This window comes from Hylaeus volcanicus, chromosome 2 (genome assembly GCF_026283585.1).
Source record: "Hylaeus volcanicus isolate JK05 chromosome 2, UHH_iyHylVolc1.0_haploid, whole genome shotgun sequence".
NCBI lineage: Eukaryota > Metazoa > Arthropoda > Insecta > Hymenoptera > Colletidae > Hylaeus > Hylaeus volcanicus.
Genome location: NC_071977.1, coordinates 3,529,697 through 3,546,243, shown reverse-complemented (window position 1 = coordinate 3,546,243; position 16,547 = coordinate 3,529,697). Strand labels below are relative to the sequence as shown.

At 39.4% G+C, this 16,547-nt stretch overlaps 1 protein-coding gene and 1 long non-coding RNA gene across 7 annotated transcripts in view; one reads left to right on the top strand and one right to left on the bottom strand.

Moving 5' to 3' along the window:
• Nucleotides 1–16,547, bottom strand: part of LOC128884809 (klarsicht protein) — a 168,879-nt gene that overhangs the window by 30,908 nt on the left and 121,424 nt on the right. For all 4 annotated transcript variants that reach the window (XM_054138445.1, XM_054138449.1, XM_054138446.1 and 1 more), the window contains exon 17: nt 5,442–5,623. In XM_054138445.1, coding sequence (XP_053994420.1) covers nt 5,442–5,623 — 182 coding nt within the window. The remainder of the gene's footprint in view (nt 1–5,441; nt 5,624–16,547) is intronic.
• LOC128884817 (uncharacterized) overlaps nt 1–16,547 on the top strand; it is a 107,896-nt gene that overhangs the window by 82,147 nt on the left and 9,202 nt on the right. The window lies entirely within an intron of this gene.

Sequence of the window (16,547 nt, the reverse complement as noted above, 5' to 3'; positions counted from 1 at the left end):
TCAGGATAACATGACACTCGAGGAGGTGGCACAATTCTTTATTTTGTCTCGTAACTTACCTTTTTGTATCAGGAGAGCATGATATTTGTAGAGGTGGCAGAATTTTTCATTTTATCTCTAAGCTTACCTTTTCTTATAAGGAGAACATGGTACTCGAAGAGGTGTCACGAAGAACCTTGGTATGTATTAGAATTCCGGTCAGATGTTACATTTAGGTATCGGGAGATCATGATATGCTAAGAGGTTCATCGAGTCCGCCTCATAGAATGCGAAACTAAAGAAAAGATGAGTTACACTATTATCAATTGTAAACCCAACACTTCCTTCATATACTTCGATTTGTGGTTTCCTATAGAAACACTGAAAATGACGTTGCACTGTGACATACGTTTTCTCTCGTTATTGTTTCAGTATTGTGTTCAGAGTAAATTGTAAAGTTCTGCATTTTGACAAAAATAATTTCTTCGCGAAATATTTACTCGTTGGAAAACAGTTCTCTCCGAAGTACATGAATCCCCGAGGTCAAAGCGATATTTCGCATTGGTTTCTCGAGGAATTCCATAATTACACATTTTGGCCATGTTTGGGGGATGGTGCGCATCCGCGCCACGTGTAACCGGAGAATTAACTTTTTGCGTGTGGCAATTCTTATTGCGTACTGGCCGCTAGTATTTTAATTGCTCGGCCGTATCGCGAGCGCGGGCTTTTTAAAGGCCGCCGCGGGAGGCAAGAAAAACAGCGCAATGCCCGAACGAACGCACCGAATAAAGGCACGCGCTGCCACTCCGAACAGCTGCCAGACTGTACGTATATCAGCTAACAAGCTTTCCAAGTCCAAAAGCCTTCCAGGTCTTTCGCGATTTACCGTGTATCATTTTCATGGTTGGTGCAGGAAAAGAAGTTACATAGAGTGTGCAATGTGGAAAGGAGAAAGTATGTATCGTTTGATGAACGATTGTAAGGAATCGCTACGAACGGATATGAGCTTGGAAATGGTTCTTTGAGATAAAGGTGAAGGGCTGGAATGGACGAGGAATGTGTTGAAAGATAGAGCGAGGAAAGGGAAGGAAGATGCGATTTGTAAATGGTGTGATGCAAGCAAAAGTTCTTCTTTATGTAACAAATTACAAGGAATAAATTATCTATCTATATACCTATCTATCTGTATATTAATCTCTTCTTGCTCTAAGAAGCAGCTAGCCCTAATATATTCCCTAAGAATACGAATAGTGCTACAGTTATGCTCCGCGCTGTACCTGTCTCTACGGACAGCATCAAGGGTTGTTCTGGTTCCCTCGACTTTACGTGAATCGAAAGACTTTACCGTGTGATTTTTATTAAACAGAACGATCATATTTCCCACGCGTCGCCCTTTAGCAAACGAAATCCTACAGCAGGATCGTTCGCGTTATGGGTATGTGACGAGTACAGAGTGGGTGGATGCAAATCTCTCGCAATCTCCTAGACGAAAATAGTTTTCTCACGGGTCTGGTGTCTCCTCGAGCCCGCTCTCACAGGCTGATCACGCAGCGCTTAAGCGCGAACGATCGCTAATGAGCGGAATATCAAAACGCAAGGCACCGACGACGCGTTTCGTCTGGAATTACGCAATAACGTAATCGACGGCGGACGACGACGCCGCCGCCTCGTCGAGTCGCGACATGCGCCAGCCGTCGCACGCTCGTATAGCAACCGTGTGTATTGGCTCGATCGAGGACTGTTTACGAATGCATAATACACGAGGAGCATTCCATTCTGATTCGTGCGCCACGCTCCGCGCACGCTCATTCCGTCGTGCTTTTCGTTGTCCGTCGTGCATCCCAAATACTCGGGACGCTGCAGCCTGTAGGCGATTCTGCGACCGAATACGTCTGATCGATTCGAGGTTGAAACTGTTACATTTAAATTTGACAGCAAAACGCGCCGATTAGCGGAGAGAACCGATCGGGAAGACGTCGCGACGCACCCATCGGCACGATTAGACGTTACACGGAATAGATTTACTGGTGGTCATCAAGATCTCACTGATGGATATCAAGATTTAGCGGATGCTTGGTTTTAGCGAATGATTGACACAGATTAATTCATTGCACGTTGGTTACGTGGGAGTTTCTACGAAAAATAAGTCGACTACTTTCCTTACTCGACTAATCCTGCGCCCTACGATTAATGTTCTTTGACTCCTTAATCTTGAGTATCGGGCGGAGGGATACTACAACAGTTAGTTTAATATGCCAACTATGATACCGTGTTGATCAATTTCACCACAAGCATGTATTTCGATTCTCTTTTGGGAATAATTTGGCGAACAAATTTTTGCTCGATTCTTTCTCCGATTACCATTTTAGAAGATCATTCTGGAATATCGTATTTGTGACCGACGAGCAAAATTTAATATTCAGTAATCGAATCCCTGCGTACCAACGAAATGGTAAAAGAACAGATTTTAATTCCCTGAATTACCATTTTAATCCCGCACGAGACACCTGCAATCCACCGAAAAAATACTCTAAATCCTCTCGGTCGTGTCCTCGATTCACAAAATTCGTCCGCAACATCCTCCCTCTCCGCAACGGAAACCTAATCCCTGACACGCACGTTATCTGGACCCTCTGCGAGGCTTTCCTCGAGGAAACATCAACCCTTCCCCTAAATTTTCCAGCGATACCTTTCTAATATTTGCCGGATGCTCTCACGATTCAGTTCTCGATTTAATAACCTCGACTTGACACCGATTCGACTTTTAATCCTAACAAGACTTGTTCTCCAAATTCTCCCCACTCTATACTTCTTCAACCCTTCGACGAGTAAGCATTTTTGAGGAATACACGCACCGTTTATGAGAAACCTTCGATCCATAATATAAACAATATTTTATTTCTTATACAGCGTGATGCAAATTTTTTTGTTTAGTATTAATTTTATAAATACTATCTCAACCTCCTTAACCCTTCCGCCAATACTTCTCCATCCTAATTTCTCTTTCATCTCAACTAAACCCCGCATAGTACCTCTGCTATCGATACACATCTCCACGGAGTTCCCACCTATACCTATAAATACTATCCGAACCTACTATCCAACCTTAACCCTTCTACCAATACTCTTTCGACACTTTTACACCCTCTCGACCAACTCTCCATCGCCGTCCCAAAATTCTGTTGCATAAAATAGCCAGAAAAATCCCCAAAAATTCCACAGTCCTTGCTTCCCAGCGTTCTCCTTCGTTCCGTCCGATCCGCGAGGGCAGGACCAGGCTGGCACGCAAAAACGTGTAAAAACAAGAATACGACGCTCCTCCTTCGCGGATCTGGATGGGTTTCGGTGGCTAGACGGCCTCGCGCGCCGCGCCTCCTGCATAATGCAGCACAGCGACGAGTTCACCCGGCAAATGTTGGACGCTAATACATCTTGATGATAGATAGGGAGCATGTGTTTGGTCTTCGCAATGAGACCGGGAGGGATGTTGCGAGGGCGAGGCAGCGCAGACGAGAGGAAAACAGGAGATAACGTCTACGAAAAGGAAAAGAGAACCGTGTCGGAAAAAAAAAGAGAACGAAACGCGCTGAAGACAGAGGGAGAAGGGTGCGCGGGGGTGGAGGTGCGCAGAGAGGTAAGAAGACAGTTCGAAGGCGAAAATGAGGACTGCTCGCGAACGAGGAGAATCGAAGAAAATGACTGATAGACGAAGAGGAAAAGAGGAACTGGTTGGAAAGGAGAGAGAAAGCTGAGGAAGAGAAACAGGAAGGAGACCGAGGGTGTTCCAGAGGTTTCCAGGGAGAGGGTTGAGAGAGGGTAGGCAGGCTGGGGATGACTCTCGGGGGGTGGAACTCGGAGGGGTTGGGTAGGTTCGCTGGTGTTCGGTCGCGAGTTGCGATGCTGGGCACGTCGCCGTCAGACGAGCGTACGTGCGACACGACTACGCTTTTACGCCACTCTCTGCCTCTATCCTTGCCTCTCCCACCCCTTCGTCCACCTCTTTCTCTACGTCTTTCGCCGCCTCCTTTTCCTCCCTGCTTCGTCTTTCCACCCCCAGGGGCTCCAGCTCCTTGCTTCTATTTCGCCTACTTTCATCTTCGCCCATCCCCGGCTCGAATTTTTCAGAGGGTCCCGCGACTTTCCAACTCTTACTCGGTTTCGCGAAAAGTCGCGGACTCGAGGTGTTCTTCAACCCTCTCTATACTCTACTCTACTCTCTATAGTTGTGCGTTGATACAGCACAGCCTCACTAACGATGATGAACAGGTCGAGACAGTCTCGATAACCGAGTAGTTCGGACAATAGTGCTCCGCTAGATATTTTTTCCATAATATCTACCATAATAATGATAATGTAATGTTTACATTACCATAATACAATTACTCTTGCATTATGTTTACATTACAAAATTGTGTACAATTCATTTCGCTCCATTACTGTTACAGCATCAATGTCTAAGAAATTAGATTGTCTGTTTATATAAACACTGCCACAGAAGTAATTTACATTAAAAAAGAAACGTTTCAACCGAAAATTTCACATTTTGAATCGTTAATTTTCTATTGCGGGAAATGGAGTAGCTCATCGCCATCTATGGTGAACAGAATCAGTAAACAAGATCGTACTTCTGTCGGTACAGAGTTATCCTAAGCAGAGAATTTACCTGGAATATTTTACCGACCGTAGGTGCGTTACCGACAGCACAAGACGCACCGACAGAAGTTATACACACGAACAAGTGAAATAAATATTTAAAAAGCCACGAGGAGGAATAGAATTACATCAAATTGCATTTCTGTTTCAAATTTCGAAGGTTTTAGCACTCTTAAGCGCTTACCACTTTAGAGTCGCAAGCAACGTGACCGACAGAACGTAGAAACAGATGACAACGCTACACGCGGGAAGGATGGAATTCAACACGCGGATTGGAATTCAAAACGCGTAATTCCAACCCGCAATTTATAAATCATCATGGTAGAGCGATTATATGAAGACGTTTTATGATCGTATTATGATCGATTAAACAGGAAGATGGATTGCGATAAACAAGAACGTATTTGCCGTTGATCTTCGACCTTGCTGTTCAGTTCGAGTCTATTTAATGCGAAAGAAACTTCAATCGATCGCAGATATGTAATTTATGTACGGAATGTTTTTCTTTTTTTTTTTTTAAAGCAGCTGTTGCTCAATATCGCCCATTCGTCATGTATATAAACACCTACACAGTAAACATCTTGTATGAACCGAATGAAATATTAATTCAGTTTGCATGAAAAATACGTATTATTTCTATGTCTCATTTCTACTCTGACCATGTTCTCATCAAAAGTTATCAGTGAGAGTAACTCACTGTACGATAAACTTTGAATATTAGATAGTAAGTGAAAAGTCGTAGCAACTCGTGCACTCGATAAGCACCCTGTGTACTCTATAACGCAGCCATAGAAATATGAAATTCTTACCGTAATTCGGTTAATCCGCTCGTCCAACACGTGGGGCTGCTCCAGAACGATCTCGTGCGAGGAGAGCCTGTCGCGTGACGCTTTGAATTCCGTGCGAAGAGCAGTCAATTCGCGATGAAGCGCATTGGCCATTTGAGTTTCCTCCACTCTGGCGGCTAAGGACTCCCATTTCTCCATTGTACCTGAAACACAGAAATATGTTCAACGTAATCGTCAATCAAACTCACCACGCGTCGACGGCTTTCAAATAGAAATTTAGAAACTACGGACTAGTTTTCTCCGTTAATTAATAGTCTGGTCACTTTCTTATGTTCACGCTGCTGGGCGGACTTTGAGTATAAAAAATAAACAGATCAAAAGGAAGTGATGGTTATTTAAATTTCAGGCAGAAGAATGCACGTAATAAGAGATCTTACTTAAGTACGTGCGCTAAGATGGATCTTATAAAGCGACCATTGATTTTTTTAATCGTCAGATATTTTTCTATATTTTAGTATCTGTTGTAAAGTGTAAAGTATAAATTGAAATTAGATTTAGATTAGTCGAGTGAACGATACGAGTCCATAGAATGAAACACTATATGCTCGAAGTTCAGACCTCCTTCGAGGTGCATTTATCGTATAGAAATTTGTACATTTAAGGAAATTTTACTGTAGCAATTTTAAATTACAAGAGGAATAAAACGAGGTTTTCTATAATACTCCGACAATGTCTCTTCGTTCGATAGAACAACGTAGTTGAAAGCGTTCCGTGCAATTACACGCGTGCTTGCTTTTGCTCTCGCATTCTGATATCACTATTATTGCACGTCATTTAACACGCAGAGTTTCCAAACGACTTACACGACCATCATTGTGTCAGCAGGAATAAGTGGTCAGACATTTAAGGTCAAGCAGCTTATATCTGGACACGCATATACGCGCTTCCCATGGCTTCGATGACCCGCTTCTTGTTTCATACTTTCCTTCGAAACTTTCTTCTGTGAAACTATGCTGCCCTTATGGAAAAAAAAGGAACAGGCTCGTATATTCTCATCTCAACAATCTGGCAAAGAAAAATTATGCCATTGCCGATCGCGAGCTTCCATTGAAAGGGATTCTCGTTGCGTGAAGGTAAATTTATCATCCTGATCTGAACTTTCACTCGACAGGAAGTTTGGATTCGAATCGAAACTTGCTACGTTTGGTTGGAATTGCGAAGGATAATTTATTATCGTGTAACATGTTAAATGTATTAAATATAAAATAAAATGAATATTTTGAATAATATATTAAATATACAATTCAAAAGTTAGAAAAATCTATCTCTACCCTACACCCAGTTAAATGCGTTCATCTGTCACGAAGCATCTGATTAGATACTTACATAAACACTAGAGTAATTATTGCACCCACGTGAATAAGAATAGGAATAGTATTCCACGCGAGTGAAATCCGTGGGTCGCTAGTTATTTATATAGATAAATTGACTCAGTTTTAGAATGTACGAATAAAAATTAATTTTGTTAACTAGAGATATAAAATAACGAAATCCTTTATATATATATATATATATATCTAAGATATTAAGAAAATAATATAGTGCAGATGTATAGTTTAAATATTCACAATCTCCAACTGAAAGCACTCCAGAGAACGAAACAAGGTCAAAAAATCAGTTAATGGATAATCGAGTTGGATAATAAACTGGATAATCGTTTGCGAAGCATTCAACGTGAATTTTCTCCAGCAAGAATTTCCCGAATCGGAGGTAAAAATGTTACGGTATTTATGCTTTCTCTAGGGTACCAGTTATTGGAATTTTTACTTTCTCGACGACATCCGGTATGTTTTGCTTGCAAGCAATGAGTTTATAGTAAACGGTAGTTAATATTAATATAATTGCACTGCTGATATATACTTTCTTCCTCTTGGTAATCGTTATGAGTTAATATCGCTTCGCAGGCTAATTTATACTGTTCGAAGAAACAGTATAAATCTCTGCAACGATAATTGAAGAATTTTTATTGCTTATTTTCCTAATATGTGTGCACTCGCGAGATACACTTCCGTACGTTTTTTATATTATTTGTGTTTATTAAAATATGAACGTCAGGATTAAAAAATTGATATGCTTCAATTATTTGTTCAGAATACTGAAAACAAACATTTAACAAAGAGAGTAAATACATATGCCCAATAGGAATTTGAAAATTGTATTCCAAATATTATTACGTGATATTAATAAATATTAATAGACGTAAACAGCTAAATCTGATACACTGTACCAGATTTGATATTGTCATTTATTATTATATTTTAGTTGCAAAACTGAATATTAATATTGTGTAACAATAACTGAAAATTAATTATTCCAGCACTCCACGGGGATACTACTCGAAAATTAATTTCTCGATGATCGATGAAGTTCATTACGACAAGAATTTAATAATAGTAAATAAAGGTGTAGTGTATATATAGAATGATCGATTCGAGATTCCCGTGGTGTCGAAACAGCGTCGATGCACCCGACAAATGATCTAAAAATCCTGTTTTCGTTCAATTAAAAGCAGGCACGCGCAGCTCGTAAGGCGTTTTCGCGCGAAGAATATAAATTATTCGGTGAAAGCCGATCGAATTCACGTTTCTGTACTACATGGTAGCCGTGACCAACGCATCCCAGCAATTACCGTCCCGTAAACAGAAACAAGAATTCAAAGAAAGTGAGTAGGCACAGGGAAAGGTGCCCTGCAATTGGAAACGTGATAAATTAACCATTCCGCGGATGCAATTAATAATGACTAATGCTTACCGAATTCGAGCGGATACTCGACAGGCAAACGAGAAATCAATGCTCGTATCTCGAGCAATATGAACTACTAATGAGTCGTGGAAATATACAGTGTGTGCATCGGACTGTAGATGAAGGATTAAGTGGTTTGGAAAAACTTGGAGGAACGAGCAAAAATTTCCAGGTGAGCATACGTAAGTGCACGAGGTAATCGTTTTCAACATAGAGGCGCTGTTTACTATTCTCTTAATTTATTCTGCTTTTGTTCTCGCAGTTTCATACATTGTTTTCATTATCTTTTATTTTCAATGTTTTTGTTTCGATGACTGATCGATTTATTATATCAGTATGATTTATGGTTATTTAAATTTAGTTGTATCATTTATTATCATATTTGAGTTTGCAAAATAAATTAATATCGATAAAGAAAACGTATTCATAGATATGAACAGTTAAGCTTCGTAGCGGTACCAGATTTAATTTTGTCATTTATTCTATCATACTTCAATCACGAAGCTAAATTATTTTTCGTAAAGATCATTCTTGAAGGAAACCAACAACTTTGTGTCACAACGTTGGAATAAAGAAATCATTATACAACAAATCCGTATTCAAACCTTAGAGTGCTGTCATTTGTTGAATTTACAATATTTCATAATTATTCTGTTTAACTATTCTGTTTAACTATTCTGCTAATATTAATGAAGATGTTTCTTGGCCAGAATCGTGCCAACCGCGAACATACTTTTTTCACTCGTACTACGCTTAATTACGATTATCTTTATTTGCGAAAAATCGTGTATGTTAATAAACATGCGTGCAAATGAAATAAAAATATTCTTATAGATTGAAAAAAAATCCCCAAATAGAAATAAAAATTGACATTCTAGACTGTGATACCTCTTTAATTAAAATCAAAGAAGATCTATCGTACCAGTCAAGAAACGATGACTCGGTCATTGTTGGACGAACGATTCAGTGAACGAAGTCATCCGCCAGTAAAGAAACCACGTTCATCGGCAAAGATCCAAGAGAGGGATCTAATCCATTCGTTAACATCCATGACGATCGCAACAAAAATAACTCGAAGGCCTCCTGCGCTTTTCAATTCACGTTCGACATTGAAGTTTCGTGCGAGTTCCCTTCTAGATCAAGTAAGTTTGTCACGGTATCGAGACGACGGTTCAGAGAAGAATTCCGTTGCACGCCGCTCTTTAACGGCCGCGAAATAAAAGCGTGGAAATCATTTCTACGCCGAAGAAAGAAACGGCGCGTCGACTTTTTTCACGGTTTTCTCGGAAAACTTTCACTCTGTCATGGGTGGTCTGTAAAAACTGCTCCGTGGCGAACGCTATAGTCAAGTGAAATCTTGGGTCCAGCAGGGGGGCGCAAAAATGGGTCGCGGATTGTTCGGCGGAAACAAAGAAATCCTTCGTTTCAGTCGTCGTGACTGAATGGCTTTTGGATTGGAAAGGGTGACACGTTTTGATAGCGATCTTTTGATTAACGGTATAAAGAGTTTTCCGGAAAAAAAACTGTAAGACCTTTGAGACTTGGTGGAATGCGAAACAAAAGAAAAGATTAGTTACGCTATTAGCAATCGTAGACCCAAGACTTCCTTCGTATACTTCGATTTGTGGTTTCCTATAGATGACACTGAAGTTAACGTTGCACCGAGATATCGGCATAAATTGCTCGAATAAACCAACGACTTGTCAATTGAGGAGTGTGCTGCAGTAAGTAGACAGCACGATTTTTTTATGATTTTGAGGTGAGAACATAATCACGGCTTTAAAAAGTTCCTTTTTTTCGCGGTGCAATAAGGAGACAGGTCCGGCCACCAGAAAAACTAAAGAATGAATTTTTCACTAATTTTACGATTTTTCGTATTCTGCATTTTTTTAATAATAAGGAGACAGCTCCGAACATTAATCCTTCCCCTGCCACTCTGAAAAGGAAGGATGGAATCCGGAACGATGGAATTTTATAATTAGGTACCTATACTATGAAAAAGAAAAAGAAAGAAAATTTCAAACGTCTGATTTTTAAAACGTTCTTCTTAATTTCTCAAAATTTGAACAAATGAAGCTGACTCCTTATCGACGCACACCCTCCCTAACAGATGAACTTGGAATTAGTATGTCTCGTTACGAACACGTATGTTCACAGAGATTCTTTCTGACAAACAAAATGAAATCCAAATCGACTCTTGAAATCAAATCCCCAACGAACAGCAATAAATTGCTCGAGTCTGCCAACGATACAATAATTCTAATTTCTATCAATTAATAATTGTCTCAGACTTCGAACATTCCCGACGTTTTATTTCCTCTTTTGTGTTACCCTCGTTATAGGAGTCGCTCGAAATCGTTGAAGAAGTCATGGATGCTTTACGTGAACCGTGATCGTCGGAATCATGCGTCTGGCAAACGGCTTATTACTGCACGATAATTAACGGATGTTTCAAAGGACAGGAACAGGATTTACGTGAGCACAAAAGGAACGACACGCGTATGAAAACAGCATCGACGGAAAGCAATGAATTTCACACTGACCTACAGGAAACGATGGAGAATGCGAGGAATAATTGCGATCGCCATAGCAAGACGTATCGCGTATTACGTGTAATATACGTCCTGTGTGTTATCACGCTCCGACGATTGCGTTCAGTAGAGCAGAAATTGGTAGCTAGTTGCCGAGGCTCTTCCTGCGGTTATACTTTTTCCCGAGGATCGCAGGCAAACGTCCCGATGAAGGAGTACTCGGTATTTCAATGAATCATAAAATAAATAAAAGTATAAAATGCGGTAACATATATTCGTGAGAAAGTATTTATCGATATGTACCGGCAAGATTAATGCTCTACTCATTCTGCTCGAAATATTACTCAATAAGAACAAGATAGATTGGCCGATAAGGGAATATTAAATGGCTTCGTTCTCCCGATTTAACACCCGTGGATTTTTATTTACGTGGAAAGTTAAAACAACAAGTATACAGCGAAATGCCAACATATACATTCTTTTCTTGCTAAAAAAAAGTTCATGTAAATCACTAAAAAAAATATAATCCTAAACCTACTTCCACCCTTAAAACAACAGAGTCGCCCTTCGTATCTTCTCTACGCTTCCACCGATAAAAAAAAAGTTACGTGCACCGCGCTACGTGCTTCTCGGAGTCAAACAACCCCTGTTCGACACTTTGTTTTTCTATCTGAAAGCTAAAAGTAAGCGAATTATTCAGGTAGCCTGCTTCAAATGCCTCGCCCTGCGTGTCGAAATGCATCAAATGATAGTAACGCTAACGAAAATAAACGACCGAGTGAAATAAAATCAGCGCGCCTTGGTTACTTCTTCCTCGAAAAATTAACCGTGAAAAATGTGTTACAAATCGCGTCCAGTGGCGTGCACTCGTTTCGCGGTGATCCGTGTCACGATACCAGCCTCCCGTTAACAGAAACGGTAACTTAATTTATTGCCTCCTTCGTATCGACGGAATCACGATCGTTCGCACCGATATATTATTACTACTTTCTCCGAGGGATGTCTGGCATTTATCGCGTTAGAAAATAAGTAACGAGAAACGGAGGTATCGCGTTCGTTGCCGTAAACACGTACCGTCCCGATGATTAATTAACGCCCGGGGTGAAAGAATCGTGTCGAAATTCGTGTAGGATACGCGAGGCATGTCTCAATCCACGCATCGATACCGCGCGCCGTGGAAAATAATTTATTCGTTACCTTGTCCCTCGCCAACGTGTCGAATCTATCTTAGGCACACATGGAAAGTACGTGTTCAAGACGGATTACGCTTCGGGCCTCGTTTACATAATTCGCAGTCGTATATGCGTGTTAACGGCGGTTTTTTCATTTTCTTCTTCGAATCGAAAGAGCATATTTCAAGTGGCTAATTATTATTCGAATATTTGTGTGTGTGTGTGTGTAAAAAATTGTAATAATGCTTGGATGAATTCTAAGAATTATGATCGTGTTTATTGATAAGGGTAAAGTTATGTTTGTCTTTTCCAGTCTTTTTGAGATAGCTACATTCAAAAGTGTAAATGGAAACTTTCGTAAAAGTACAGGCTTACTGTTCTCACCTCACAGAGGTGAGAACAGTATCGTAAATCAATATGTATATCTACACATACATTTGTAATACTCGAGAAATGATTGTGGCAACAACGCTGGCTCTTGCCACGCAAATTCTCTGCGTTCTGTTTCATATTTCAATAAATTATATCCCACTAACGGCGCGGTCGATAATTGTTATCTTTTCTTTTTAATGGTTCGTAATATCTGTTTTTGTAACGTATCAAATTTTCAACGAGTTCCTAAATTGCATTTTCATTTAAATTAAAACAACACACGTGGAAATCTGTATATTTCGTACAGGTCTGTGATAAAATTACGAAATTTTGATATCATTTTTTTTTTTTTTTTCATCGAATCGGGATAGTCAATCTAAATCGAAATAGGCTCGTGTAATTTATATGCAGTTCAAGGTCGAAACTTTACGCAACGGAATTGGAATATACCAGATTGAAACGAGCGACAAAATTAACCGCGATTTTATGATCATCTGGCACTATACGCGAGCAACCACATTGCGAACGTAAGAAGTATAAAACGAAACGTTCTACGAATTAGCTGCATAAATTCTACGTTCACAATTTTTATCACTCTCCCGTTAATTCGCAATTGAAATGATAGAAAATTATAATCAGCGCGCTTTTGACTATCTTGGCGATAGGTCGAAGATGCCGTGTGTGTGTGTGTGTGTGTGTGTGTGTATATTATTGCTCGATACGGTTTCGTTTTTACATCGACACGGTTCAACATCACAGGAGTTGTCGCTGTTGACTTCTCTCGAGGTAGTTGGACCGGTGTCAGAAATCCTGAAATATATACATGCTTTTATACTAGTTCACGCAACAACCGAGAAAAGAATTGTTTCTGAGAAAAGAAAACATCAGTAAATACAAAAAAAACTATATGAATTATGATCGTAGGAACCAAAAATCACGTATTTTCTTCGAGACGATAATATTCCTCTTATCTGAATCTATAAATATTTATTATGTGTTCCATCCAGTTTTCTTTCAAACAAAACTAGAGCTATTTCGCAACTTTGCTAACAGGAAAGATACGATAAACGCGAGTTCACGTTGACATAACAAAATACACGATGGTGCTCTGTATAATTGATTGAGAATTGAAAGACTACTATTTAAATAATATTATTCCACGATATTAACGATAATATCCCTATTTCAACAATTATTTAATTCCACAGGAATAAATTCTGTTTTCTTCCAACAGGAATAATATTATTACACCTTTCGTTCGTTATTTCATATTTTTACGCGGCAGAGAATGTTGCTCCTATCCTGTAAACACTGGGCTTGTTATTCGACGTCAAGTACAAATGCTGTAGATTCGCGTGGCTGCTCGATCCCGTCACTGTTGAATACATACGTACGTGGATCGACACATGTTATTCAAAGCGCTCGCGTCATGCAATTTTCATTTTGCGTCGTTTTTGTCTCACCGGAACTCGTCTTGGCTTGCTTTCGTCGGGTTCAGAAGTTTCATTCGTTAAATCCTGTTTAAGGAGTCCTCGAGGCTCAAGGTTTCCAACAACTTTAACCCGATAATCAAATATTGGAAAATTTATAAAATTAACACAGTCACTCGCGATAGAACAATTATTCTCAGTTTCTTGTGTTTTTAACTATTTTTAACTATTTTTAACTATCGTGTATGATATTTCAAGAAAGATTTAACCAATTAACTTCGAGTTTCGAGTTTATCAAAGAGAACACCTTTTGTAGGGAATCAGAATTTACACAAACAAATACTTGAAAAAGCCTGAAAATTTCGATGGGCGTAACCTCATAAAATAAAAAAAAAAAAAAAAATTGAATGCATTCCATATATCAGATGGACCGGAAACTAATGTCGTTTCTTTTACATTAAATTCAAACAAATTTTTTATAAATTTCTATTTTTAATTATTAATCGTATAATCGCACCCGTTATCAATAGCCTTTTGCGATCTAGCGTGCGAATTGTCAATGCCAGATCGATAAAAATCAATGAGCTGACGAACGATAAACAAGTATTTAAAACTGCAAAAACGACATTATTTTCCGGTTCACCTAATAATTTGTATGTTGATAGGAAACAAGATCCTGAAGACCCTTTTGGACAGCCGTTTAGAAGAGAAAAATTGTACGTTCTGAAGGGAGTGGTCGTATTTGAAGCGATCGTGTTCTTAACTATATGAACATCGATTTGACAGCTAACGGGACGCACTTGGAGAAGAATACCGGGTTTATCTTCCGGGATTGATGTCAGAACCTGAACGAAAGTCGCCGCTCCGAAATGCGAAATACCGCGCCGCGTCGGAGAACATAAAATTTCGCTCGGTGTAAATAAACGGTTCAAATCTGTACGAACGAGTCCACCGACGAAACTTTATAGTAATTCGATCGCTGCAGTCTATTAGCGAAAATGAAGTAACGTTCATCCAATTTTATCTGATTTAATTGCGAATCGGAGTTCTTGTAGTTTGTTTATCTATTAAAAATTGTAACCGATGCTTGTTTGAATTCTGACGGTATAGTTTTGAATCGAATATTGAAATTGAAAAGATTACATTTCACGTTAAAATTTTAACCCCTTCAGAATGTGTATGTAGTATTATATCATTTTTATGGTAACGTTTATGTTTCTACGTCAATAAATAAACGATTATTTAATCGACTAGAAAAACGATCGATAGGTAAATGTCTTTAGTACGTTAACATTTGCGTCAGTTTTTTTACATCGCATTGTAATTTACATATGTACATAAGAAGTCTTGGCATATTATCAATTATTCATTTGTTTTAGTTGCTATAAAAAGCCTGGTACTAATAAGGGATCAGAAGTTTTAATTTGGAAAAGTAAGCCGACCAGAATCACAGACATCATGATCGCGAGTTCTATTAATGGGATCGTATTATGTGACGGCCAGTTGTTTCCATATTTTTCGGGATTTTTGTCCTGTATCATTAAATTACACGTATTTAAAATTTTTTACACATATTTAACATTTCTTTTCCTGTTATTGAACAGAAGAAAGAAATCCCCAAAAAAGTGAAAACAACTGACCGTCGCATAATATGACCCTCTTAAAAGCAGTTACGTACAAAGCCTTATTGTACCGTCAATTTTAACTTTTCTTCGCTACAAAATATTATAAATATTCTCGGTTAACGTGCACACAAATATATTTAAACATACTCCCAGTAATAGGTGTTATATACTCCCGGCAAGAAGATGCCAGACTGACCCAGAATGTGTCAGCAAATCACGTTTCACGATAAACGTAAAATTCGTTAAATGTTAAATTCGCGCGATCTATCCTAGACCAACCAAAGTGTAGTGGGTTACACCATTGTGTAACCAGTAACATTGAGAAGGATTCACGGGTGGAGGGTTCAACACATACGGAAGTGTACGTACAGGCATCATCCGGCAGATCCTTCGCGATAATCTCCTGGTACGCGTAACAGGTATCCGGTGCGTCTTTCCCAACAGTGCTGTCCGATTTTCCAAACATCATCGCGAACCACGATCGCTCTGTCGAGTCGTGTTAATAGTTCCTTAGTTTCTTGACCTAATTGCACGTTGAAAAATCCACTGTACCAACGACGCTAGCGTATTGTCTCATTAACTCGCCCAAAAATCGATTCAATCGGCTCGGCTTGCGTCGAAGAGCCAAGAACCCAAACACAACTCTCAGATAAACACTGTCTAACCAACCCACAGAAACTTCGAATTACTTTTAGCACGGATCTTCCATGTTGAACCTGACCAACTACGCGATGCAAAGTCTGGCTTCGTTAAAGGTAGCACAGTTGGCTTCGGTTCAACTTGTACACTTGTGCCTAGTCTACTCTGCGAAATCGATTGAACTAGATAGATTCAAATCAATAGAAATGTAGAGATAATGGGAAAAGAGTTCGAGGAGGGATGATTGTTGGGACCTAAACGAATACGGAGGATTTAACTCAATTTATTCGGAGAGTTGGACAGGATGGTAAAGGTTGCTCTTTTCTACCGATATAGGACTAGCTTTAGGTACAGAACTATTAGAAGAGGTATTAACCTTTGCTCAGGAGTTGGCGAGAGTCCGACAAACTAGAGGAGACTGAAGGGACAGAGGATTACGCTCGATCCGCCTAAACCACCTGTTTATAATTTAAATATAATTACATGTATATTTGGACCACTACCAGACCTATATTGAAATTGTGTTTCTATATAATTCTATTTGCATTCGAACCTC